We start from the raw sequence: 27,468 nt of genomic DNA, 5'->3' as shown, positions 1-27,468 counted from the left end.
TGCAAGCAAACTATTACTGAAGATTATCCAAAACTGGCTAGAGCAATACATCAACGGAGAACTCTCAAAAGGTTCAAGCTGGATTTAGAAGAGGCTGTGGCACCAGAAATATCATTGCTGATGTCAGATGTATCTTGGCTGAAAACAGAATGTCTAAAGGATGTACATTTTTGTTTTATTGGCTATCTCATTGAACCTTAAGTACGATTCTTAACTATATATCCATTCAAATGCATTTGGCTTTGGGACTCTGCTTTTTTGTCACAGGCTCAAAGTTATATTTTAGATTTTCTCCCCCTCTTTCTAGCAATAAAAATAACCATCTTAGCTGTGATTTCAAAGACCAAAGTTTACAAAATCTTGTGTTTCTGTGAATCTGGACCCATTTCAATGAGTCTCACTGCTTCTGACACCAGCTCTTTAAAGAGCAGAGTGGCTTAGGGGTGACTGAACCTGACCTCTCCTAAATCCACAACGGGATCTTCCCCAGTCAGGAGCATCCAAAACACAAAACTAGTGCTCAAAAAATGGAACATGCTCAAACACTCCCTCACATCTCTGTTCTACTGGGTCTGAAATATGTTGCAATAACTCACAGACTATAAAGAACCATACTCAAAATTATGGGATTTATTAAGGAAGTTAACAGATTATAGTTCAGATTGGCAGCAGGATGCAGTTCCTTGGTCTAGATAGCTTCTCAAGCATGATTGCACCTTTAACCATCAATCAGCCTAATGGCTTATTACAAAGTTCTCATGTGGCAAAGTCAAAGGTCATGACTTTAAAGACATTTTTAACATTAAACTCTTGACAGCCATCCTTGAGGAACATTTGTATTAGACCAGCATGTCTATGAGAGTCAGAATAGAAAGTTTAAATTGTATTTTTTTTTAAAGATGAAGAAACAAATCCATCTTAAAAGATCTGAGCTTGCTGAGGTCAGATTGCCCTGTAGGCTCCGCTTCAGCCCACAGAGTTCTTGGGCAGACTTGCTAAGGGTGTAAGTGCTAGAAGAACAGGAAAAAGTAGTCTTGAGAAAAGCAGAAACTATGCAAGATGTTCAAAATGGAATTTAAAAAAGTATTTCTTTTATTAGAATATACCACAGTTAACTTTTGTCCCTTGTAACACAGTGATTACACAGTAATCATTTCTGACAGCGTCAAAGAAAATGTCCAACTTTGGTTTGTCTGGTTTACACACTTAAACCACTGTCAATTAGTTAAATATTTTTAGTAATCTACTTAGAGAAAGGTGGCAAGAACTCCTTTTAAACATTCACTCATATGCCTTGTATGTTGACATGTTTTACCATTTGGACATTTCCTCCCCTCTTGTCTTTATTTTTTCCTCTTTATTTTCCAACATATTGTCAGCATGATACTCCCATCACCCCTGTATACTATATAGTGTGTTTATCTCCAACACAGTATCACTGTGCTCCATGACAATTCAGCTATTAAAACATAAAATAAAACAAGTAACATTAATACACTGCTACTATTGAATGTTCAGACTCCATTCAGTTTCCACCAATTGCCCTGTTAATGTTTATCTTGACAAAAGATTAGAGTTCACAGTCACTTCTTATATTTAGAATAGTCTTCAATCTTTTCTTGATTTTCAGAATTTTGATACATGTGAAGATGCATCGGTATCTTTCAATTGTCTTAAACTTCCAGAATATCCCAGTACAGGCAATTGCTAGCTTCTATAAAAATTCTATTCATAAATCTGTTTTAAAGTCAAATATGTTTGTAAGTTGGAGCAGTTAAGGTACACTTTGTGTCTGTTGTTGTTGTTGTTAGGAGCCATCGAGTTGAGTAGGACTTATAGCGACCCTATGAACAAAAGATCTGAAACCAGTCCTGTCCTGTGCCTTCCTCACTCTTCTTGACACACAAGAGCTCATTGCTGCAGTCACCTTGTCTATCCACCTGGTTGCGTGTCTTTCTCTCCTTCGTCGACCCTCCAACCTTCCAACATCATGTCCCGTTCCAAGGAATAGCACCTCCTAGCAATATGTCCAAAAGTATGATAGGTGAAGCCTTGTCATTCTTGTCTTCAGAGTTCTCTGACTGCACTCTCTCCAAGACCTATCTATTTGCTTTCTTGGCCAACCACGGAATATTCAGTGCTCTTCTCAAACATCACGACACAAAGGCATCATTTTCCTGTCATCCTTATTCATTGTCCAGGTCTCAGATGCATAGCTAGTAATCAGAAAGACTGTGGCCTGAATCAGACTCACCTTATTCCTCAAACTGACATCATTACTCTTCAATCATTTGAAAAGGTCCTTAACTACAGATTTTCCCTTTGCAGTATGTCTCCTTATTTCCTCACTGCTCATACCAAGGGTGTTAATTGTAGATCCAAGCAAGATGAAACTGTTGACAGTTTCAGTCTCCTCTCCATTCATCATGACACTGCCTGTTGAACCAGTGGTAAGAAACTTTGTTTTCTTGATGTTGAGTCACAATCCATATTGAAGGCTGCATTCCTTGATCTTCTGCGACAAGTGCTTCAAATCATCCAGTTTGTGTCTAATGTCATTCAAATGTTTATCTTAATACTTTTTTTAAAGAATTTTAATTTGTGTCTTCGGTGAGGGCTTATATGGCAATTTAGGTTCTCATTCAACAATTTTGGCATAAATTACCCTACAATGTTGGTTACATTCTTTACAATGTGTGAACTTTCTTATTTCCATTCTGGATGTTCTTTTTTCATTAATCTAGGTTACCTGACCCTTTACATTCTCATTATTATTATTGGTATTAATTTTAATGAAAATTTACAGAGACTTTGGATTTCCATTCATTCATTGCTGCACTTTTCTCCCTGTCCACCCCTTCACCCTACTTTGCTCTTCTCTTTGAAAAGTAAAAGAAAAATTTTTTTCATTGTTATACAGCCTCTCCCCCTAGGGTCACTCCACTATGCAGCCTTCGTTCTGGACTCCTGTCATGACAAAAATACCTAATCATATATCCCTTTTAAACAGTTTTCTCCCTCATCTGTTTCAGTGCAGTAAACATTATTTATCCCATCTTTCTCAGTCGCCCCCCAACCCCAAGGTCAGTTCCATTTTACAACACTGGCACCATGCAGTATTTGTCCTTTTGTGACTGAGATATTTCATTCAGCATAATGTCCTCCTGGATCACCCACTTTGAATAATATTTCATGAGTTCCTTGTTTTTCAGTGCAGTGTAGTATTCCATTGTGTGAATATACCACAGCTTCTCTATCCATTCATTTGTTGATGGGTACTTAGGTTGTTTCCAGCTCTTTGCTATTGTGAACAAAGCCACGATAAACATGGGCATGCATGTACATTTTATATAATGTACATTTACGTGTTTTAAAAAAGTTAAAGAAATACTTCCAAATGCACTAAAATATCTTTAATATCATATTTCAGTAATATTACAAATGTTTTGAAGCACACAGCAAATTAGTACCCATTTGTTATTACAAACCATTGAATGAACCTCAGATCTCTAATATAGTAGATTTTATAGAAATTGGTTTGCTACTATAGATTGTATATAAGTTGTATATATAATTGTGAATACAGCTGAACATTGAAAGGCAGTCACTGGTCCTAAATGAAACATATCTATATTTCATGTCATAAAGGTATTAGCATTTTCTATATAATATGACAGCCTATAATTTTTAGGAGGTGTTGAGTTGACTACAACTCAAAGCAACAATAATCAATGAACAATAGAGACCTTGACCTCTCCTGTGCCGACCACACAATCTCTGACATGCTTGAGCTCATTGATGCAGTTGTTGTCAATCCATCTATTTGAGGTGTTCCTCTCTTTCCCAGACTCTCCACCTTTCCTAGCATGATACCTTTTTCAAACACTGGCATTCTTGACAATATGACGGAAGTATGTAAGTCAAAGTTTCACCATTCTTGCCTCTCAGGAGCATGGTAGTTGCAGTTCCTCCAAGACAGACTAGTTGGTTCTTTTGTCAGACCAAGGGATATTCAGTGTACTCTTCACCAACAGCACGATTCAGAGGTGTTAATTCTTTTTTAGTCTTCCTTATTCCTTACTCACGTCCACATGCATATGAAGCAATTGAAAATTGATGGCCTAGCACCTAATTTATTATACTTGCAGATGACTGAGGATGGACGTATTGCCCATGAAAGCATGAAATGACACATTTCCATCAGAGTGTTCTACCTCATTTTAAACTTAATGTGTCTCATACCAAACTAATTTTGTAACCTCCATCCCTTCTTCACTGCTCTAACCATCTCAACCTACGTTCTTTTTATTTAATAGCAGGTTTCAAACCACAAAGAGATCATGATTACTTGTTCCTCTATCTTGGGCTCATCTAATTCCTGCTTATTGTCGGTACAATAACTTATAAAATATCAGTTATCAGGAAATTCTAGACCATGATTTCTTACCAGGTGTGAGTGGATTTCCTAATTTTTCTGATAACTAACATTCTAAGAAAAGAAGCCAAGAGCTTTCTGTCAAATTAGCAAAGAGTACTTGGGTTTAAAAAGTAAATAAAAGCGAAAGAAATTTTAAAGGTAAATAAAAGATTATCATTGTTATGTGCCATCGAGTTCCTGTGACACATAGTGACCCTATGTACAGTAGCCCTGAAATCTGCCCTGTCTTGAGCCAGTCTCACTGATTCCAGCACACCAGCCCACATTGCCCCAGTTACAAATAAAAACTCAAGAAGGTTAAAATATCTTCAAAGTTAGAAAACATTTTTTCTCCAACCTATTTGATGAAGAATTTATATTATAATATCTGGAAGCACTTAGTTTTACCAAAGCACTATAACCAGGGATGGAGTAGACAGTGGGAATTCTTTATGCCGTGTAGCACATAGAAGGTGGTTTGGTGACTGTTTAATAATGAATGAGACTGTGGACAAATGATTAAAAATGGAATGATGATGGTAAAAGTATTTTACATTCTGTTTTTGCTTAACATAACTTTTTTTTTTTTTTTTGCTTTGTTTTTCTCAGAGCAGAATAAAGGCCAAGTGCTAGGAAGACTGGCACACCTTTCCTATTAATCATCACTAGAGAAATGCCATTAGTGCCTCTTACCTAATGGCATTGTAATGTGCAGGGGAGTCGAGCAAGTGCTTTAGAAAGTGCCTGTAATTGAAAGCTTAGAGCTACCAATTAAATGTTTAGAAAAAAGAGAAATGATGTCAGGGTGTGCAGCTTTCAAACTGGCACTGGCACTTTTGCTATAATAAATAATATAATAATGAATCCTAGTTCTGGAAAAGTTTTAAAATTTCTCCACTGTTTGCCTTGTCACTGATGATATCCACTGTTGGTAAATCAGTCGTGACTGCTGGCAACATTATTGGGCAGAGCTGAACTGTCTCTTAGAATTTTAAAGGTTGAATAGCTTTACCGAAGAACGTAGCTGAAGCATTTGAACCTCCTGCTTTTCAGTTAAATGCCCACCACGTGATCCATTAGTGCATGTATCACTAGCATATCAGCCAAAAAAAGAAATAAGAAGTTAGCAACATATGAAGGATTCATCTGGACTTTCTTTATCCACCATAGAATAATGGAATGACAGCATAAAAGCAAGGTTGAAACCAACGTGAGGAATGCATTTTTGCAGTTAAACTAATGATATTTCAAGTACAAAAAAATTTTCTCTTTACTTATAGCAGTGTTTCATTCTTACAATGTAATGTTATCACTCCACATATTAAGAAGACAAAGCTACAGTGACACTTCATCCCTACTCTTTCTGTTTTGCAGGGGAAGATGGTGAAAGGAATGGGAGGTGCTATGGATTTAGTATCCAGCGCCAAAACCAAAGTGGTGGTTACCATGGAGCATTCTGCAAAGGTAATGAATGCATGCTTTGTTTCCATATTGTGTGGGGTGTTTTTTTTAAATGCCCAGCACACCAAATCTGAGTATACCTGCTCACTTGACCTTGATTTTTATTTTCTCTGGTCCGTACAAGCTGATGACATATTATTATGGTTAAGGTTATGATGTTAAATGATTCTTTATGCTTGAGTGAAGTAAACCAGAAAGATATTCTAATCTCATAGCCAGATTAAAGGTGAAAAAGCCATAAGATCCTGATAGACAATGAAAAGATGTTTGATTTACATGTTTTTATTCAGATTTTAAGATTATTGTGGTTACCATCTATGTGCAAAATGAAAACCACAACAGAATATGCGTTTTTGACAAATGTTATTCCCAATGGACATTGTAATGTGTTAATTACCAAACCCAAGAGATGACTTTGTTGAGAGAAGTGTTAGAAAATGGTGGTATTTGTGATCAGAAATGTCTTTCTTCTGGAAGAGATTATTCTGTTTTCACACATCATTGAATAAAGTTAGACACTGCTAGGATCTGGAAATAACAAAAAATGGAACAAAAATCAGTGGCATGATGGCGTTTACATTGATTATTACCATTATGTGCCGTCGAGTCAACTATGACTCATAGCAACCGTATGCATAATAGCTCTGAATCCTGCTATATCCTGAGCAAAACTCACTGTTTCTGACACACCTACCCTTAATACTCCAGTTATTGGGTCAGTCCATCTCATCTGAGGTCTTCCTCTCTTGAGCTGTCCCTTGATCCTTCCAAGCATGATACCCTTCTCCAAAGACTGGACCTTCCTCACTGCCTGCCCAAAGGGTATGAGAAAGCATCTCAAAATGCTTGCCTCCAAGGAGCAGATTGGTTTCATCCTCTCTAGGACAGACCTATTCATTCTCTTGGCGGTCCATGGGATGTTTAATACTTCTCCAACACCATAACCTAGAGCCATTGATTCTTCTTTTGTAATCTTTGTTCATCCTCTCTGATGCATAATAAGTAGTTGCAAAGACCATCGTCTGGATCAGATACACCTTGGTGCCTAGACTGACATCACTCAGGAGAGGTCCCTGACAGGAGATTTTCCTAATGCAGTCTGTCTTTGATAGCTAGGCTAGGCTGTTCCTTGGAGAGGGACAACATGCTTAGAAATACGGAGGGTCAGCAAAGGAGAGACTACTCCCAATGAGCTGGACTGGCACTGTGACTTCAGCAATGAGCACTAGTGTCTCAGAGATGATGAGGCTGGCACAGGATAAGATAAGTTTCAGAATGGCTGTTCGTAGGGTCTCTGTGAGTCATACTCGATGGCACTTAACAACATCATCATCTGGCAGAAATAGTTCACTAGGATTTACTGCCTTGATGCTACTGTTTATTAGTTTTTATTTCGTGCTAACAGAGCTGTTTGTTTATGTGTGTATTTTAATCCCATTAAGAGTCAATCTCATGATCACAATGTAGATAATTTTTATGGTTCAAGAGAGCTTTAGTCTTAGAGAGGTGAGATAACTAGTGGGATTAAGGTTAGCTGCTGGCGTCTCTGACTTCAAAGCCCATTTTCTAATCATCACTCTAACTTTCTTCCTTAGTCCCAAATCACTATCTTTGAACCCTAGCTTAACTTATTAGAATCTGTAGACTTCTGCTCTTTTTTGAAAAGTTATTATTATTAATTTGAATGAAAATTTACAGAGATTTTGGATTTCCATTCACTCATTGTTAAACTCTTCGCCCTGCCCGCCCCTACCCCCCAGTACACTCTTCTCTTTGAAAAGTAAAAGAAAAATTCTTTCATTTTTGTACAAGCCCTCCCCCTAAGTCCACTCCACTATGCAGTCTTAGTTCTGGACTCCTGTCATGGCAGTAATACCTAATCATGTATCCCTTTTAAACAGTTCCCTCCCTCATCTGTTTTGCGAAGTTGATACTAGCAGATACCTTTCTCAGTTGGTGTGTCCTTTGCTCCTTTCCCTCCATTCTTTATCATTCTCAGTGTTAAAGCAAAATCTACCTCCTCTTGCTTTAGGATTTGCTCGTGGGAGCAGAAGTGGCCCATTGCCCGTTTTTACTGCGTGTTGCAGCTCTGTGGGAGAGCCAGGGAGCAGAAGGATTTGCATCTCACTTGCTTCCCCTGGGGAGTCCTGTGTTACAAGGCCATAAGTGCCTTAAAACAGCTTTGTTGTGGAAACTGTAATAAATAAGGCATTATCATAAATTGTTTTGTAAACAGTGGGGAAGTGAGCAGTGGTGCATAAATATGGAACAGCAGAAATGAAATCAACACAGGTGACTTCTGAGAGGTGGCGTGCAAAAGCATCCAGAATGCTTCCTTTCAAAAGCATAAGGTTGCCAGGCATGCAGACCAAACCCAAATTTTCTCTGAAGCATAATGTCTATTTGCAGAAAATTCTTTCTGGCATTCCTTTTGTTGGTACTTTCATGTTGACACACAGGGACAGAAGTTCAACTCGTTTTGGATTATTTTTTGTTACATTCATTTTCAAAACATTAGGCCTACATTTAGCAAATTATCCTTTTTTGTTTGTTGGCTTCTTCACTTTGCTGGAATTCCTAGTGGAGCTCCAACTTTTGACTGGAAATTTTTCTTAAATGCTTTTCATGGAAATAATATGTTTACCTCTTCTCTCAGCGGGGAAATCGGCATTGAATTTTATATCAAAATCAGAGTTTGGTATTTTTCTCCCAGATACTTTCATGTGAACAAACCAGTAACAATAAACAAATGCATTTATGATGGTGATCAACATAAGCTCCGAGTTAATAGTTAGGTCTGTAGGAGAAAAATGGGCCATCTCGCTCCTTGCGCGTTTATAACCTGTGAAAGCCCACTGGAGGGTAGGCTATGAGTTGATCCTGGTTTCATGGCCTTGAGAGTGAACAATAGGTAACCCCTGAAATCAGAAAACATTTTTCTTGCTGTTTTCACATAACATCCTTGGTCCTGAGTTGTTTTATCAGTCACCTCCAGGGCACACTGGGATCTTGTTACATTCTGTATTCTTTGCTCTGGTTGAAGATTGCTAGAGGCTGACAACAGATAAGGTGCTCTGGTGGCTCAGTGGTTAAGTGATTGCCTACTGCTTGAACCCACCAGTGACTCTGTGGGAGATGTTGTTGTTGTTGTTATTGTTATGTGCCATCAAGTCACCTGCAACCCTTATCAGAGCAGCTCTGAACCCTGCCCTGTCCTGAACCAGTCCACTGATTCTGTCTGACACACGGACCCCCATTGTCCCAGTTACTGTATCAGTCCATCTCCTCTGGGCCTCCCTCTTCTGCGTGATCTGTCTTGAACATACCATGGACCACCAAGGAAACAAATAGGTCTGTCTTGGAGAAGGTGAAACTAAATTTCTCCTTGGAGGCTAGGATTTTGAAGCTCCATCTCACATACTTTGGGTATGTGGCCCTGAGAGACCGGTTCTTGGAGAAGGACATAATGCTTGGAAGGGAAGGGTGGAGGGACAGCGCAGGACAGGGAGATGACAGCCTTGGAAAGCTCTATGGATAGCCCTGTGCTGTTGGTTGCTGTAGGGTTGCTGTGAGACAGATTGGTCTCCAGGGCCATGGATGGGAGAGCAGGTAGAGGGGAGAGGGTATTCACTTCTTGTAGCTTCTCAAGTTAATGATCTGGTCTTTCAGACATACCAGGTAACCTCTGCTACTTTCTGATTAAGTGCCTGAAGCACTAATCCCTAGAGTTTTGTAAAACAGGGGAGTGGCAGGTTTGCAATGAAAGTTTAAAACCTAAAGAAAGAGATGATCTTGTGTTCTTGTGCTGATCTTTTTTTTAAACCCCCTTGTAAGTGGGAGGATTTGTTGGCTGGTTTTCAGGATTCTTACTCCTTTTACTCTCTTTCCCTCAGTATGGTTACAGCTGCAGGTTGTTTATACATGAAGCATTATTGCCATTTTAAAGCATACCGGTTTTGTTAGCTTTAAAATCAGACAAAATCAGAGCCAAGTGGACAGGACAAAACAACAGCAGCCCAAGAGAGGGCGAGGGGAAGGCTCTCGGTTCGAATGAGGACGTTGTTGTTGTTTTAAACAAAATGGAGATGCATAAATAAATAAAGGGTTTATCTCAGTTCAAAAAAAAAATCAGACAAAGGAAAATCTTTCTCTTCAAGGCTTCACATCCAGCCAGTTCCTTCAGTTCAAGGACTGCTAGCTCCTGGAATGTCGGAGCTGGCTGCTTGTTTGTGCTGTTCGCAGGCAAGCATCTTGACATTTTCCCTGCCTTCAAACCACCCGTGGAGATCGTGCACAGGCCAAGTGTTAGACCAGCTCCCAGCATGCTTTTCTTTCATGCCCAGGCATTAGGACTCCAGGTGAAATTGGCCAAATGTTTTTGGTGTCCAGCTACCTTGCCTTTTAAGCCTCATTTTCATCTGTTGACATGCTCTCTCCTTTGCCCTCTAAAAGCAGGAAGAAGGAAGGAAAGGAGTAGCAGTATGAGTCCCTGCCAGGTAGAAAGCAGTGCGTTTGGTGTTACATGTATTAATGCCATCTCAGCTTCTCAGTGTTTATGACAGAGACTGATAAGAAACTCACCCAGGGAAGTGACCGAGTCAGGAGTGGAACGGTCCAGTGCTTAATGTCAGGTCATTGCACCACACTGCCACCCTCCTACCAGGGCTACCTCTGCAGCATCCCACCCACACCTGCCCTCTTCTGAAAGCTTCGCATTTCAGAATTACCCCCTTTTAGTTTCTTTTCCTTCCCATTTTCCCCAGTCCAGCTCTCCTTGCTTCTAGGAGATGATAGCAAAATGCATAAAAGAAACAATCCGAGTAGCTCCCATTTGCTGGTTGGGGAACAACTTGGCACATCCATAAAGAACGTTGAGGTAGATGTCCCTTATAGGTGTATGTGCCACCTTAAAGAAAGATGCCCCCAGGTGACCAAAGTTGATGGAGTGGGATTAGAGTAGATGTGACCTGTGCAATATCTGAGTTATGATCGTAAAGGGAAATCTCGTTTTTATTACCCTGCTGCTATTTGAAAAATGCCTCAATTATAGTTGCAGCTTTGGACCCAAAGTTGCAGAACTTCCTCACCAACACTGACTTGCAAAGTGTCTGTAATCAGCTTCCTCTTACGTGATCTAGTCTTCTTACCCTGGTTTAGGCTTTACCTGCATTATCCCGAGGGCCTCATTGCTGATGTTCTCGGCCTCCTTCCAGGTAATCAAGCAAACCTTTGTCAGAATAACTCATTTAAAATGAAAGCTAGAGCCAGTCATTTCTAGTTAAAGACCTTTTGATAAGGTCCACACATAGTTTGCCTTAGTCTGCCAAGTTTTTATCATTGACTTCTTCTCCTGCAGCTGTTCTCATCCTAGATTCTAGGGTTTTAGCCTTACTCGCGTATCCATAAACGTGTCCTGCTCTTTCCTGTTCCTAGGTGTCTTTGCATTCTGTTCGTCTAGCTCTCTCTCATCTGACTCATTACTCCCTGTGGTGCAAAATCATAGATCCATTAACCTCTGTTGTATGAATTAGCTGGCTTCGTGCCTTCTGTCTTCTAAATATCTTGTCTGTCCAAATGAATATTCATGACTCTTTGTCATAAAGTGTGATAGGATGATATCATAGGTGTGTGTGGTAATTTTTTAGCCAGCCAGTATTTATCACACATCTCCTTTGTCTTAGTTACTGTATTTGGAACTGAGAAAAAGACGTGAAATGATGTTGGTTCTTCCTTCACCCAGCTCCAGCACATGGCAAGAGAGTCATGCCAATTAACATTTAAAAGAGAATGATGTCTGAAATATGGTTGAAAAAATAGAGTGCAGTTGTCATTTGTGGAAAAGCATTACCATCATTTTTCCAGCCTTGGGCTCCCTGCACCTTCTGTTCTTTCTGCCTGGAATGGTCTTTCTCAGGTAACTATGTAGCTCGCTCCCTCATTCCTCTCATATTTCTGCTCAATTGTTACCTTAAGTAGGGTAGCTTTCCCAGAATATGCTGTTGTAGACAATAGAATGACTTCCTCTCTGGATGGCTCTTTATCTTTCTTATTAACTAGAATGTAAGCCCGTGAAACCTCAGTTATGAGCACTAAGCAACCTAGCTCTGACACACGTTGATTTGGGGAGCCATTGGGTCAGACCCAGCTCAGTGACCGCCTTGCGTGACAGAACGAAGCTTATCCTGTGTCATCTTCACAGTCTCTACTGAGACTGAGCCCGTTGTTGCAACCACAAGGATTGTGTTAGTCCATCTTGTTGGGATGGACTTGCTCTCTGTTTCAACAATGTGATGATGTCCTTTTCCAGGGACTGGCCTCTCCTGATAACAGTTCAAAAGTACATAAGACAAAGTCTCGCCATCCTTTCCTATATGAAACACTCTGACTGCACTTCTAAGATATATTCGTGTGTTCTTTAGGCAGTCCATGGTATAGTCAATATTTTTTTTTGGTTTAACACTCATTGTTGTTGATAGATGCTATCAAGTCTGACTCACAACAACCTGTAAACAACAGACCTGAACTCTGTCCTATCCTGTGCCATCCTCGTCATCTCCAACACTTGCACCTCTTGCTGCGGTGACTGGGTCAGTCCATCTCATAGAGGTTCTTTCTCTTTTGCTGACTTACTCTCAATTCCAAACATGATGGCCCTTTCCTTGGAATAGCCTTTCCTAGAAACACGTCCAAAGTATGAGAGATAGGGCTTGTCATCTTTGCCTCTAAGGAGCACTCTGGCTGCACTTTTTCTAAGACATATCTGTTTTTCTTTTAGCAATCCCTGGGATACTCATTGCTTTTCTTTAGAACTACAACTTAAAAGCATCAGTTTTTCTTCTGCCATCCTAATTGTCCAGCTCGAAGATTTATAGCAGGAAAAGACCATGCTGTGAATCAGGCATGCTTGAGTCTTCAAGCTGACGTCATTGCTCTTAAGTATTTTTTTTTAAATTTTATTTTATTATTTTATTTTTTGTGCATGTACCGTCAAATCAGATCTGACTGATACGGGAGGAAATTGTCCCTCCTTCTCTGGCAGAGCATCTGGTGGATTCAAACCATGTATCTTTGGGATTGCAGTACAGCTTCTTGCCACTAGGCCACCAGAGCTCCCCTGCTCTTAAGTATTTTAGAGAGGTCCCTGACAGTGGACTTGCCAAGTGCAGTAGGTCTCCTGATCTTTTGACTGCTGGTGCCAAGGGTGTTGATTGTGGATCCAAGCAAGATGAAATCATTGACAGCTTCAAGCAATTCTCTGTCTGTCATGAGACACATTGTTTTGGTTGTTGTTTGCCATCAAGTCAGAACCAACCAAAAGCTGACCCTCCAGTGGGTTTTCAGAGACAGTTAATCACATGGGAGGAGATTCCTCATCTTTCTCCTCACACATTAGGGCTTAGTAAATACCTGCTAATTCTTCAAGTAACAAAGATGCTTTGAACATATAGAATATTTTTTAGCTTGTTTACCAGCTTTCATCAGGTTATTGTCTGCATGTTATCATAATAGCATTCAAGATAGGGTTTATTATTTTCCTCTAAAGGGAGAGATTAAATATTCTGCTAAAAGTCAAGTGAAGAATTAAGAGCAAAACCAAGCCCAGAGTGTCTGTATTCTGATTGTCAGTTTTTCTTGGTCCCTCCCCTTTCCCATACTTTTCTATCTGACAAGCACCACTAACAACATAAAGTAAAATGTTTTGTTCTCAATATTGTGTACTAGAAATAATGTTCCTAAGGGTATAACTTTCAGAGCACAAAAGCAAAGAAATCTAGTTACAGTTGTCATTTATTGGAAACAAGCAAAGCTTGGGTCTGTGTTTTAGAGAACATAAATGAGAACTCCGTTTCTAAAACAGGTTTAGCTTTTATTTTTATTACAGTAGGAGGTCTAGATGCTGGAAGAATAAGAAGAGTCATTATAGTACTGCTGTGCGGTTTATAATAAATCCTTGTGGATAATTTTTTTATTAAGTCCAATTTGAGTCTGATTGCTTGAGTCTTATTTAGAAATCTTGAATTCCATTTATCTTGTTCTTAGTTTTGGGCGTGGTTTTTCTTTTTTGTTGCTGTTGTTACTTTTGGTGGAGAGGAATTAGAAAAAGTAAATGAGATTTATCAGTCTTATTTGTTTTGCATCCAGTGTGTTACTAAAAGCCGACGCATTGGAAGTGTTGTTTTAAATCCTTCTCTGGGGATGATTCTGGAGAGAATTTTCAGTAGTCTGGAAAAATACTGGTAGCCCCCATGCTGCACAGGTTCATCTTATGCCACTTCACTGTTCCTGAAGACCTGACAGCATCTCTTTTTGCTAACTGAAAGAACTCTGAAGAGGGGTTTTGCCCTGCACCAAAGGGAAACTTGCACTTGTTTCGGTGGTGTTATTATTAGCTGCCACAACAGAGACCCAGCCTTGCCCTACCCTGCACCATCCTCATGACCACAGACATGCTCGAGCCCCTGTGACAATCGCTGTGTCAGTCTGTCTTGTTGAAGGTCTTCTGCTGTTTCTCTTACCCTCTGCCTTTCCCGGTATGATGGCCTTTTCCAATGACTAGCCCCTTCTGACAACATGCCCAGATCATTTGAGACCAAGTTTTGCCATCCTTCCCACTCAGGCAACACTGGTTGTACTTCCTCCAGGACAGATTTGTTGTTCTTTTGGCAGTTCGTGGGATAATTGGTACTCTACCAACACCACAATTCAAAAGCATAGATTCTTCTTCTGGCATCTTACTCATTGTCCAACTTTCAGATGTATAGGAAGAAATTGGAAAGACCAAGGCTTGTACCAGGCGAACTATGAATGAGGTAGCATGCACCCCTAAAAGCATCCTCAGGCTTCTTCCCTGAGAGCTGTACTCACCATCAAACCATCATAGCATTAACCTGTGTCTGTGAACACTCTATGTTAGTGTTATTTTAGGTTTTATAGGATATTTGGTAAGATTTGATAGGTTCTTTTTTGGGTGTGGGGAAGCTAAGAAAGGAAGCCCTAGTGGCATAGTCAGTAGGAGTTGCACTGTGACTCCTGAGGCAACTCCTTTCTGGTGGTTCAAATCCACCAATAGCTGTGAGAGGGGAAGATGGACAGTCCCCTTCTATGCAGTCCAGGCTCTCTGACACTTAATGGAAGGAAGGTCAGCGATGAGTGGATTCCAACGTGATGGCAAAGAGTTGTCGTTTTCAAAGTTAAAAAATGTTTCCTACATAAAGGAATGCTAATTGCCTTTTTTGCTTTATGCTTCTTCAGCTTACAGAAGGCGTCAGAGGAATACAGTACTTCAGATAGCTGGGGAAACTAGTTGCCTGAATAAATAAAGTGTTCCTTTATTTAGAGTAATTCCCAACATTTCAGCTTGCTTGTTTTTTTTTTTCTTTTCCTGAAAACTGGCCAGTCTCTTACGGGTAGACTGTTTACCAGTGTCTCTTTGGATGGTAAAAATCAACTTTAAGATATAGAAATCCTTAAATGATCTTGCCTTTTTACTTATCTCTTAATAATGCAAACTCTAGCAACAAAATATTATGCATGTTAAAAAAAACAACAAAAATGTCAAAGTAGTCGAAAACCAGTAACCAACTTTAGATTATTAGATCAACTCCTTATGAATTATGCGACCAGAGCTCCCTAAAATGAGTACAGTTCTCCTAAGTATCTTAACAGGATTTAATTAAACCAATAACTTTAAATTCTTTAACTTTGAGTTTGTGTGCAAGAGTATCCACATTCTTTAAGAGCAAGACTAATAATGTTCGGAGATGCTTTCTAAGGAACCACAACAATTTATGAATGGAAAGAGACAACAATTCCTGCTTTTACCTGGACTCACAAATCCCTTGGCTTCGGCCGTTAACCAAAAAGTCGGTGGTTCAGTCCTCCAGCTGCTCCTCTGGAGAAAGGAGGCAGGCTGTTCCCATCGAGATTTACAGTTGTGGAAACCCTGTGAGCAGTTCTCCTCTATCCTGCAAGCTCAATATGAATCAGAAGTGATTTGATGGGAACGGGTTTGGCTTGGGTTGGGTTAAACCTACGCTCTGCATCCTTTGGCTAGAGATCATAAAGTACAACCTTGAAAGAAAAGATCATGGCAATGCTTGCTGTCTTATGTTGAAGAAAAGGGGCCTTCAGCTCTATCCTAGAGCTCTGAAGGCTTTATTTTCAGAAAAATGGCTGTCTGTGTCTGCTGTCTAATCTGGCTAGTATTCCCCTTGAGAGTGAGCTTCTAAGTGCGTCCCATTATTGCAACCACATATAGAAATCATCTGTAAGAGCAAATGCTTGCCAGTGTAGATCTAGCTCAGTCGTTCTACTGAAATCCTGGTGGTTTTTTGGAATCCCTGTTTAGTAGATGTTGTGTGTAACAGTAAAAGAAGATAAACTTGTCCTGTACTTTTATGCCATACCTGATATATTCTTTTTAATAAATCCTATCATTTCCTTTCTGTATGGCACATTGATTATTAGCATCACAGGTTTTGTAGTACAACATTTTATAACATTTTAAAGTACTAAAGAGCAAAGATGTGAGTCTAGAGGCTATAGTGTGCTTGATCTAGGCCATGTTCCTCACAATTACTTGCTATCAGAACTGGACAGTGACTAAGGATGACAGAAGAAAAATTGATGCTTTTGAGCTGTGGTGCTGGAGAAGAATGTTGAACATATCATGGACTGCCAAGAGAACAAACAGGTTTGTCTTAGGATGAAATCAGATTTCTCCATGGAGGCAAGCATTTTGAAGCTCCGTCTCATAAACTTTGGGCATGTTGGCAGGAGGGACCAGTCCTTGGAGAAGGATGTCATGCTTGGACGGGTGGAGGAAATAGAGCAGGAGAGGTAGACCCACTGACGAGATGGATTTACACAGTAACTGGGATAATGAGAGTCGTTGTCAGATTGGCTCAGGATAGGACAGGCTTCAGAGCTATTGTAAATAGGGTTGCTCTGAGTTGCAGGTGATTTGACAACACATAAAAATAACAATAACAACAACAACAGATGTAACTGTGAAGCTAAGTATGTGTTGTTGTTATGTGCCAACAAATTGACCAGGACTCTTAGTGACGCTATGCACAATAGCTCTGAACCTGAGCTAATCTGTGCTCTATTCTGAGCCAATTTCACTATCCCTGACATACCTACCCTCATTACCCCAGTTACTATGTCAACCCATCTCACCTAGGATCTTTCTCTCCTGTGCTATCCTTCCACCCTTCCAAGCATGATGTCCTTCTCGAAGGACTGGTTCCTCCTGACAACATGCAAAAAGTATATGAGACAGAGCTTCAAAATACTACCCTCAAGGTTGGCTTCACCCTCTCCAGAACAGACCTGTTAATTTTCTTGGCAATTCATGGTATGTTTAATACTCTTCCCCAGAATCACAACTCAGACATCAAGTCTTCTGTTATCTTTGGTCATCATTCAATTCTCTGATTAATAGCAAATTTTTGCAAAGACCATGGCCTGGATCAGATACACCTTAGTCTCTAGACTGACATCCTTGCTCTTTTAGCACTCTGGAGAGGTTCCTGACAGCAGATTTTTCTAAGGCAATTCATCTTTTGATTTCCTGACTGCTGGTGCCAAGAGTGTTGATTGTGGAACTAAACAAGCTGAAATTGTTATCATGGAACTAAACAAGTTGAAATTGTTATCAATCTCAATCTTTACTCCAGCTAGCATGGTGCTGCCAGTTGGCCCAGTGGTGAGAGTCTTTGTTTTCTTGATATTGAGCCTAAACTAGAAGAATCGTAAAGCATGCATGACAATCCAAGGGTGAAAAGGGGTGAGGATGTGTAGCCATATCTCCTCTAAGATTGAGGTTCACGGACAGCAGCTTGGTGTATCCTCTCAGCCTGGGGCTCCCTTAGGCAGGGCTGTTTTTCTCCTTAATCTTGGTGACCTCTTCTCCTCTCTCCTTCACTACTTGGTTCTATACAGATGGGGCTGCATTCTTACTCCCAAGACTCGAGTATTCCTTAGCCTCAATATCGTCTGTAATGATATAATCTGAGGGGAGCCCTAACAGAAGTTTATAGTCAGCAAATCATTGATTACAACTTTTTCAAGATATGCAACCATTCTCATTCTCCTTTTCCAAGTCATTCCTTCCACCATAACATAATATCATTGCCCCTTCAGGTTCTTGTCTAATCTTTCCAGGTGCTGTTATATCTTTGATCCCATGCAGGTAGCTCTGTTAAGAGTATAAATGTTCAAAGCAGACATTATTCACTCATTTAATTATTACTTGGTTTTCAAGTCATATGTGTAACACGGATTGTTGATGAGTCTTCTTCCAGTTCTGATGTCACAGTCTTTTTTACAAAGTCTAGGTTCTCAAATTATTTGCTCACTATACATATTGAAAATCAAGAGATGAATTGCATTGGGAAAGTCGGCTGTGAGGGACCGCTCAAGAGTACTGAAGAGCAATGATGTTAGACTGGAGACTAAGGTGTGCCTGATCGAGGCTATAGTCTTCGCAATTACGTGCTGTGCATCAGAGAGTTGGACAGTGAATAGGGTTGATAGAAAGAGAATTGATGCCTTTGAACTGTGGTGCTGGAGAAGAGTGTTGAATATTTCATAGACTGCTAGGAGAACAAACAGGTTCGTCCCGGAAAGGGTGAAGCCAGAATGCTCCTTGGAGTCAAGGATTCTGAAGCTTTGTCTGACATATTTTGGGCATGTTGCAAGGAGGGACTGGTCCTTGGAGAGTGACATCATGTTTGGGAGAGTGGAGGGATGGTGAAGAAGAGGAAGACTTTTGATGAGGTGGATCGATTCTGTGACTGGAGAGGTGGGAATAAGTGCGTTTGAGATGGCTAGGTTGGCACAGGCTAGAAGAATGTATAGAGCTCTGTACATAGGGTCACTATGAGTCGCAAGCGACTCGATGGCACATAACAACAACAACAACATACATACATATTGAGTAGGTATGGAGAAACAAAATAACTCTCTGAACGCTTTTCTTGATTTTAAATCATGCAGTGTTCCCTTGCTCTTTTCAGACCTCTTCTTGGTCTGTATCTAGGTATAGGGGTTTTTTGTTGTTGATGTTTGGTTGGTTTTTTTTTTTTTGTATGAGAATAATTAGTTGTTTTGGAATTCCCATTCTTCTCAATGTTAGCCATAGTTTTGTTATTATTCACACAGCCAAATCTTTTGCATAGTGAATAAAATACAAATAGGCATACTTTGGTAATCTCTGCTTTCAGCCAAGGTCCATCTAACATTAACAATGATATCCCTGATGCCATGACTTTTTGTAAATTCAGCTTGAATGTCTAGCAGTTCTCAGTTAATGTACTGGAGCCTTTTGGGATGATTGTCAGTAATATTTTACTTTCAAGCAAGGCTTTAGTTTGTTGTTCAGAGGGTCGCTAAGAGCACACTAAGAAGTAATTTGGTGACCTTAACAAACAGGAGGGAACTTCATTCATACCGGAGTAATAAAGTATCAAGTATCTCATACCTGTGGGCCATCAGAGCCTGAATTCTAGCTCCAAGATGCTTATTTTTACACTTCTAGAGTCTCTTAAGTTGACCAGGACAAGTGCAGCCAGCAGAATGCATGGATGGGGCTTAGAAGAGATAAAGGTGCGATCAGAAAGAACAGCAAAGACATCACTGTGAAACGTGATAATGAGATATTCTAACAGTGCTATAAAGCAGGAAAGGGTGAATCTGTGTGCAAACATTTGGAGTTAATGTAGCTGAATTCTTCCTTGTCAACCTGTCCCTCTTTTCTTCCTCCTTCTCTCCAGTCCTTCTGGTCCTTTCACTCTTCCCTTTTCTTGCTTAGTATCAGATATCAAAGATGGCAAAGGAATGGATAGAAAGCATAGTGTTCTCATTTTATTATTTTTTATTAAAATATTTTTCCTACACATTCATGTTTCTTAATTGACGTTATGTTTCATACAATCATTCCCATACGTTGTATTTTATGAAATTAATCACCACTGAACTATGCCACCATTACTCAGTCTTTTCAGGTCCCCATCAGATATTTCCCATTTCCTTCACTCTCTCCTTCCACCAACCAAATTGTGCAAGCCTGTGATTTCATCCCTACACCCCTCTTCTCTCACCACTTCTGCCCTTGGATCACCATCCATGTTTTACAAATCTTATAGTTTCACAATAATGATCCTCTGCAGTATTTGTCCTTATAAGACCAAGTTAGTTCAGTCAGCATAATGCAGTCTGTCCCAAGTTAAGCATCACATCAAAAAATAATTCATCAAGACCTAGTGGGATTCATAACAGTTATGCAAGAATGGTTCAACATAAGAAAAACAATCAACCTCATTCAACACATTACCTGAGTGAATAACAAGAACCATATGATCCTAGCAATTGATATAGAAAAGGTATTTGACAAAATCCGACACCCCTTCCTGATTCAAATACTCTGCAAAATAGGAGTAAAAGAGAATTTCCTTAACATAGTGAAAAATATATAGGGAAAAACCAAGAGCAAGTATCATTCTCAATGGAGAAAGACTCAAAGCATTTTCCTTGTGAACAGGGACCAGACAAGAATGTCCACTGTTTCCACTTCTGTTCAATATTTTATTGGAAGTCCTTGGTAGGGTAGTACAAGAAGAGAAGAAAATAAATGGCTTCCAAATCAGTAAAGAGATAGTAAAACTGTCTATATATGCAGATTATATGATGGTGTACACAGAGTATCTCATTTTATTCTGGAAATGAACACATAAGAACGAAAAGCCAAGTGGAGAGAAAATACAGAAAAATGTAAGTGAGCACTGAGCTACACCTGCTCTTTTGAATCTTGAAATTCTTTTCTGTTGTACATGAGCTTAAACAAGAGATTCAGTGCCCTGCATCCCTTCATTAGAAGGTTTTCTTAATGCTAGAACTGCAACAATTGTTTCTCTGTGGTGAGTCATTAATAGATTCAGCTGCCATGCCACACCATGTTGCTCGGCCCCTCCTGGTTAGAACAGAGCACTAAAGTTAGTCATGTTTTGCCTTTGTCACTAACCTATTGTTGACTATTGAAATTGTGACATTCTTGAATCTTCCCACATCTCATTTTCCCTCCCCTCCCCACCCCCACCCCCAGTGATCTATGTTATGTCCTGGAGTTAAGTATGAATGCAGCTTTTTTAGCTATATTGTTCTGACTGCAAGAATACACTTGGTGTTAATTTTTGAAGCGAGCTACATGATTTACTCCCAAATATCCATTGCACTTTCTTTAGTTTTAGGTTGTGTTTTAGACCATTTTCTGCATAAGTCTTTGTCAGACTTCTTATGTAAAGTTAAAAGCTTCAAAAGGAATTCTCTGCTAGGTATTGAAAATGTCTACTAAATATGGTTTAAACGAGTGTTGTTGGTTGCCACTGAATCAGTTCTGACTCTTGGTGACTCCATATATAACCAGATAGGCTGTCCGAGCCTGCACCTTCTTCACAAGCACTGATATCCTTGTATCCACTGCTATAGCCACTGTGTGCTTTGAGTACCTTCCAAAAAAGTAACTCAGGTTTGTCAGAGTAACAGCGCTACATGGGACAGTGTTTGTTATCTATCGAGTTTCCCCCCTTTTTTATTTGAGTGAAAGATGAACCCGGAGAACCGGTTGTATTAGTTTCCATTCATTCATGTGCATTTTGTTTTGTAACATTAAGGACAGTGTCTTGTCTAACCCTTATTGTATTTTACCTTTCCCTTCCCTGAATTGCCTGTTTGTTTATTTTTGCACTCCTCTCTCTCTCATCCCAGTTAACCCTCCAAAATTGATTCTCTGTGTAAATTTTCCCTTAGCTTTTTATGTTAGTGGTCTTACACAGTTGACCTTTTGTGACTGACTTGATGTCCCTCAGCATAATTCGTTCTAGTTTCATCCCTATTGTGCAGTATTTCACAAATTCTTAGTTCTTCTTTAGTGATACATGACACTTCACTGTGTGAATGAATCACAGTTTCTTTAGCTATTTAGCCATTATTGGACATTTGGTCATTTCCATCTCTTTGCTGTTGTAAATGCCACGTGGACGTAGGTGGGAACATTTCAGTGTGAGGTGCAGCTCTTTGATCTGTACAGTTCTTATGGGTTAATTTTCAGTAGATTATCAAGCCTTTCTTTTAGTCTGCCTTAGTCTGAAAGGCTCAGTGAAACCTATCCACCATGAGTGGATATTCAAAATGTTGGGGGCAGAGTTTCTAACATAACAACACTGAACCCATCCTGATATGAACAAACTGTCAGGCAGGTGATGGTATAAATAATCCAAGAGAACATTTGTTGAGCCCATTCTAGTGCTAGGCACTTTACTTGTATCACCTGTGAACCCTATGATAACACTGTGAGGTTAGAACATGGTGAGGACAGGAGCCCCACCCTGCATGATATGACAGCTTAATGACAACTCAGTGTTGTACCAGGTCATTTGGCCCTTGCACCCATGCCCTTACCCACTGTGCTGTCATGTTTATACTGACTGTAGTTTATGAGACACCTCTCACAGTCCCTGTATGTAGGCTCTACTCTGTCTCCTGACCATGATCTTTGACAGTTTTCTAGTAGAGCACCATCAGCCTGTCAGTTGAGATTCATGATTCTTCCTGAAACAGAGTCGGCTATTCATTAAAGATCAAGTGATTGCTTTTCACATCAGATGTAGATCTTGCCCAAATAAATGAGAGTCAAGTTAAGAGTTCCCTGCAAGAAAATGCTCTTCAGAGGTTCACATATTGTTCTGTTGTTCACCACCAGATACTAGTTTGCTGTGACACACCTCATGTGAAGGTACAAGAGAAGGGTTTCCATCTGTACAAGCTTGATTATTCATCATTAATTTAACAGTTTAATTTAGTGCGTGTGGCCAACGTTTCTTTGAAATCTTGAAAGGAAACTAGTTAATTAGAAATGAAGAAGAGGTTTTCTTTCTCCAGCTATGGATTTTGTTGTACAGTGAGATCCAGAAGCATCTAGCTTGTTATTAAATGTGTCCTGTCTCTCCATGGTATGTGTGTTCACTATTAATTTGGATTGGATTGAATTGAATTAATAAAGTTTGTCTTTTCCATTGAAGTCTATCCAAAAGACCAATTAGACTCGCCCTTTTCTTACCATTCTTTGTCCATTCATTCCTATATGTGGCATTTTCTCATTGAGAATTATTTACTGAATATCTTTTGTCTTAAACACTAAACTAATCACATATTTGTGTGTCTTTTTAGGTAGATAAATAATATCAAGGAATAAAATCTTACTTGAACCCAAACCCACTGCCATTGATTGAACTATGACTCAAGAAAACCTTCCATTGGATATTAGATAAGCTGGATATCTTTACAAGAGCAGACAGTTTCCTTTTTTCTTCTGTGGAATGCCTGCTGGATTGGAACTACCTACCTTTTGATTAACAGCACATCGTATAATCCATTATGCCACCAAGACTCCTATATAAAAACCCTTGCCTCCAGTCATTTACTGATCAGACACCTAGTTGAGGGATAGTTATAAACCAGGTAAAACACTGAGATGACGTTAGATGGTGGTGACATCATGTGTGATGCTTTTAGATCCAAAATGAAGCAATAGAAACATTTTTGTCATGTTGAAGAAAAGAATATTAGTCTCCTGGTACTGGATATTTGGGGAGAAGCTTAATCATAACTAGAAGAAAGCTATATAAAAGTCCATTTACTGGAGGCAGCTGTATTCACAGAAAAGCCACTGTAGCTGCTTCTTGGCTGGAGGATTTTGGAGGAAGTGGTACAGGGAGCTCACACAGTAAAGATGGTGAAGGATACCAACATTAGGTAAGAGAGCTAAATCTTCATCTGCCACAATCAGAAATTACTTAACAGTGTAAAATTGGTTGTGGTTGTTGTTGTTGTGTGTCATCGAGTTGCTTGCAACTCATAGTGACCCTATGTACACAAACCCTAAACGCCGCTCTATCCTGTGCCAACCTCGCTGTCTTAGACACACTCATTTCCATCACTCCACTCACAGAATCGATCCATCTCATTGAGGGTCTTCCTCTTCTGCACCGTCCCTCCACTCTCCCAAACATGATGTCCCTCTCCAAGGACCAGTCCCTCCTTGCAACACGCCCAAATTATGTCAGACAAAGCTTCAGAATCCTTGACTCCAAGGAGCATGCCGGCTTCACCCTCTCCAGGACAAACCTGTTTGTTCTCCTAGCCGTCCATGGTATATTCAACACTCTTCTCCAGCACCACAGCTCAAAGGCATCAATTCTCTTTCTGTCATCCCTAGTCACTGTCCAACTCTCCGATGTATAGCCTGGATCAGGGGCACCTTAGTCTCTAGCCTGACATAGTTTCTCTTTAGTACTCTTGAGAGGTCCCTCAAAGCTGACTTTCCCCAGTGTAATTCAACTCCTAATTTCCTGGCTGCTGTTACCAAGAGTGTTGACTGTGGACCCAAGCACACTAAAACTGTTAACTATCTCAATCTCTTCACCATCCATACTGATGCTACCAATTGGCCCAGTGGTGAGAATCTTTGTTTTCTTGATGTTGAGCTTCAATCCATATTGAAGGCTGCAGTCCTTGACCTTCTGCAGCAAGCACTTCAGGTCCTCCTCAGTTTCAGCAAGCAGGGTTGTGTCATCCGCATAACGCAGGTTGTTGATGATTCTTCCACCAATCTTGATGTCACGTTCTTCCTAATACAGCCCAGCATCTTGGATGATCTGTTCTGCATACATATTGAAAAGGTATAGAGACAGAATATATCCCTGATGGACCTCTTTCTTGATTTTGAATCCTGTAGTGTCTCCTTGCTCTGTTCTGATGACTGCCTCTTGGTCCAAGTATAGGTCTCGCATTAGCACAATCAAATGTTCTGGGATTCCCATTCTTCTCAGAGCCATCCATAGCTTGTTGTGATCCACACAGTCAAAAGCCTTTGCATAGTCAATGAAGCACAGATAGACATTCTTCTGGTATTCTCTGCTTTCTGCCAAGATCCATCTAACATTAACTATAATATCCCTAGTACCACGACCTCTTCTAAATCCAGCCTGCACATCTGGCAGTTCTCTGTTGGCATATTGTTCCAAAAGTTTTTGGATTATTTGCAGCAAAAAAAAATTGGGCAACCAAGAAATTACATGAGAAGCATAGTATTTTGAATTCTAGAGATAAACACAGAATGTGTGGGTTAATGAGTGACAATCAAACTTCTACTGTTAATCCTCCATGTAATTTATGTTTGAATAAAAAGCATGGTAGCTAAGAAAAGTAAATTTTGGAGAAAAAGGTGTGAATTTAAGCTAGTTCACTCAGTTTTACTAAAGAGTAAACATATTCAAAGTAAAGCAAATAGATGGACAAAAGCATGAGTTAATCATGGATGTTATACTGCACGGTAATCAGGCTGATATAAACTCTGATTATTGAATAAATGGGAAATTGTGACAGTTACACTGGGAGAATGAATGATGACAAAGGAGAACAGCAAGTGAATGTGTATAACACAGGGATATCCTTGTCTACCATAACAAGAAATTAGTGTATAGTGTTTGAAATTGATTAGACAAGAAGTAAATGCATACTACATGTGATATTTTAGAATACAGAAATAAGAAGATACGGAGACGTCTAGGGGGAAATTGAACAGCTATGTCTTGGAGAGGATGCAGCTGGATTGTTCTTTGGAGGCAGGAATGATGAGACTTTGGGCATGTTGCGAGGAGGGGCTATTCCTTGGAGAAGGACATGATGCTTGGAAGAGTGAAGGGTCGGTGAAGGAGAGGAAGACCCTCAACCAGGTGGACTGACATGGTGACAGCTGCATTGGCCTCTTGTGTGTCAGGAAGTGTGAGGATGGCACAGGACAGGAGTGGGTTCAGATCTTTTGTTCATAGGGTTGCTATGAGTCAGTGGCATATAACAAAAACAACAACAATGGGAAAATGCTAAAAGAAAAGAAAGTGGACATACTGAGGGTGAGGCAGCTGGAGGTTACTGCCATTCTTTTTGCACATATTATTTTCTTTAGCAGTTAAAATTAACTTCAAATTTGTTTTTTTCTAAAAAGAGAAATTATTTATGTGTATATGCTTCCTATCCTTGCAAACAGCAACTCAGTTTTGTCAGAGTGACTAATTAGCGAAGAGAAAATAAGCAAGGTGTTGAGAGGAAAGGTGCCCGTCAGCTTATCGAACTGCCGAGGCTTGAGAGGTCACATTTCTAGCTGGGTGTTTGCGGCCTGAATCATTTATGCTTCTGGCGATTAATTTGGCATTTCCCCTAAATCGTGTCTAGACTGGGCTGCCTCCAGAAAGAAAGGAAGAGCCTGACTGTGAAAAGATCTTGAAATCGCTTGGACAAGCGCTCTAACAGTTTCTGGTTTTCCTGTAACTATTCCAGTCCTAAGAAGTGTCTCTAACTCGTCTCTGTGATCTTTCTTCTTTTAAACAGGGGAATGCACATAAAATCATGGAGAAGTGTACATTACCTCTGACAGGAAAACATTGTGTCAACCGCATTATTACTGAAAAGGTAAAGCACCTTTGTCTTTTTATTTCTGCTTATATCTACAGATGCTTTTTAATTTATAAGCATTTTTAGAATCAATACTATGTATTATGGTGGTAAGCATGTTAAATGCTGAGAACTGACTCAAGAGTTGACCCTCAACTCATTTTTCAGAATCATAAGGGAGGAGATCTCCCTCAGAGAAGCTGGTAGATTTGAACCATGGGACTTCGGGTTAGGAGCACGACTCCTCCTTACCCACAAGGCCACCAGTGCTCCCTTATGGTAGGCATAGGATTAATTTAATCCTCGAATAGACTGACTAGAGACAGTCAGTTTACTGCTCCTAGCCACCACTCACCTGGCAGTGGGGTGGTGACTTGGATGTTGCTGTGATGCTGGAACTTACACAGCAGATGTTTCAAATACCAGCGAGATCTTTCAGTTTCCTGACTGAGAAGAAACCTGGCAATCTGTTTAGGGGGAAAAAACCCACAAACAACTGGCCATTGAGAACTTTAAGAATAGCAGTGGAACATTGTGATGCGGTGCTGGCAGGTGAAAAATAAGCCAGTATTGGAGCATACTTGTGCAAGTCATTAACATGCACGAACAGCTGGGACCTTAACTGTAAAATGTCAGTGTACTGAAAAAAAATGAGTAAAGGTAAGAGCAACTAAGTAAAGCACTTTGAGAACCTCAAAGATAAGGACAGTGTTTTTTTACCACTGGGCTCTATTAATCTATAAATATTTGTTGAGTGAGTGAATGAGGATGTATTATCATTGAAGGCGGAGGGTATGGCCAGCCCTGCCAATAGCAGATACCAACCAAACCAATTCCACAACTGTCAACTTGGTTCTGATTCTCAGTAAGCTTGTCAGACAGAGTATAACAATCCCTTAGGAGTTTCAAAGCTTAAATCTTTACTAAAGACTGTAACCTCTTTCTCCCATGATGTGGCTGATGGGTTTGACCTGACACCCTTTCTGTTAATTGAGTCCATTAAGCCTTGTGGCACAAGGCTCCTTGCTACCAGCAGATAAGGAGCCAGTAGTATTCCCTTACCCATTCTTTTTTTTTTT

The 27,468-nt window shown here is 40.0% G+C and overlaps 1 protein-coding gene across 1 annotated transcript in view; it reads left to right on the top strand.

Moving 5' to 3' along the window:
- Positions 1-27,468, top strand: part of OXCT1 (3-oxoacid CoA transferase 1) — a 274,702-nt gene that overhangs the window by 216,704 nt on the left and 30,530 nt on the right. The window contains exons 14-15 of the mRNA XM_006889586.1: positions 5,792-5,881; positions 26,327-26,407. Coding sequence (XP_006889648.1) covers positions 5,792-5,881; positions 26,327-26,407 — 171 coding nt within the window. The remainder of the gene's footprint in view (positions 1-5,791; positions 5,882-26,326; positions 26,408-27,468) is intronic.

This window comes from Elephantulus edwardii, unplaced genomic scaffold (genome assembly GCF_000299155.1).
Source record: "Elephantulus edwardii isolate Elephantulus edwardi_28Jun2011 unplaced genomic scaffold, EleEdw1.0 scaffold00079, whole genome shotgun sequence".
Lineage (NCBI taxonomy): Eukaryota > Metazoa > Chordata > Mammalia > Macroscelidea > Macroscelididae > Elephantulus > Elephantulus edwardii.
Note: the sequence above shows the minus strand (reverse complement) of the source record. Positions and strands in the feature narration are given on the sequence as shown.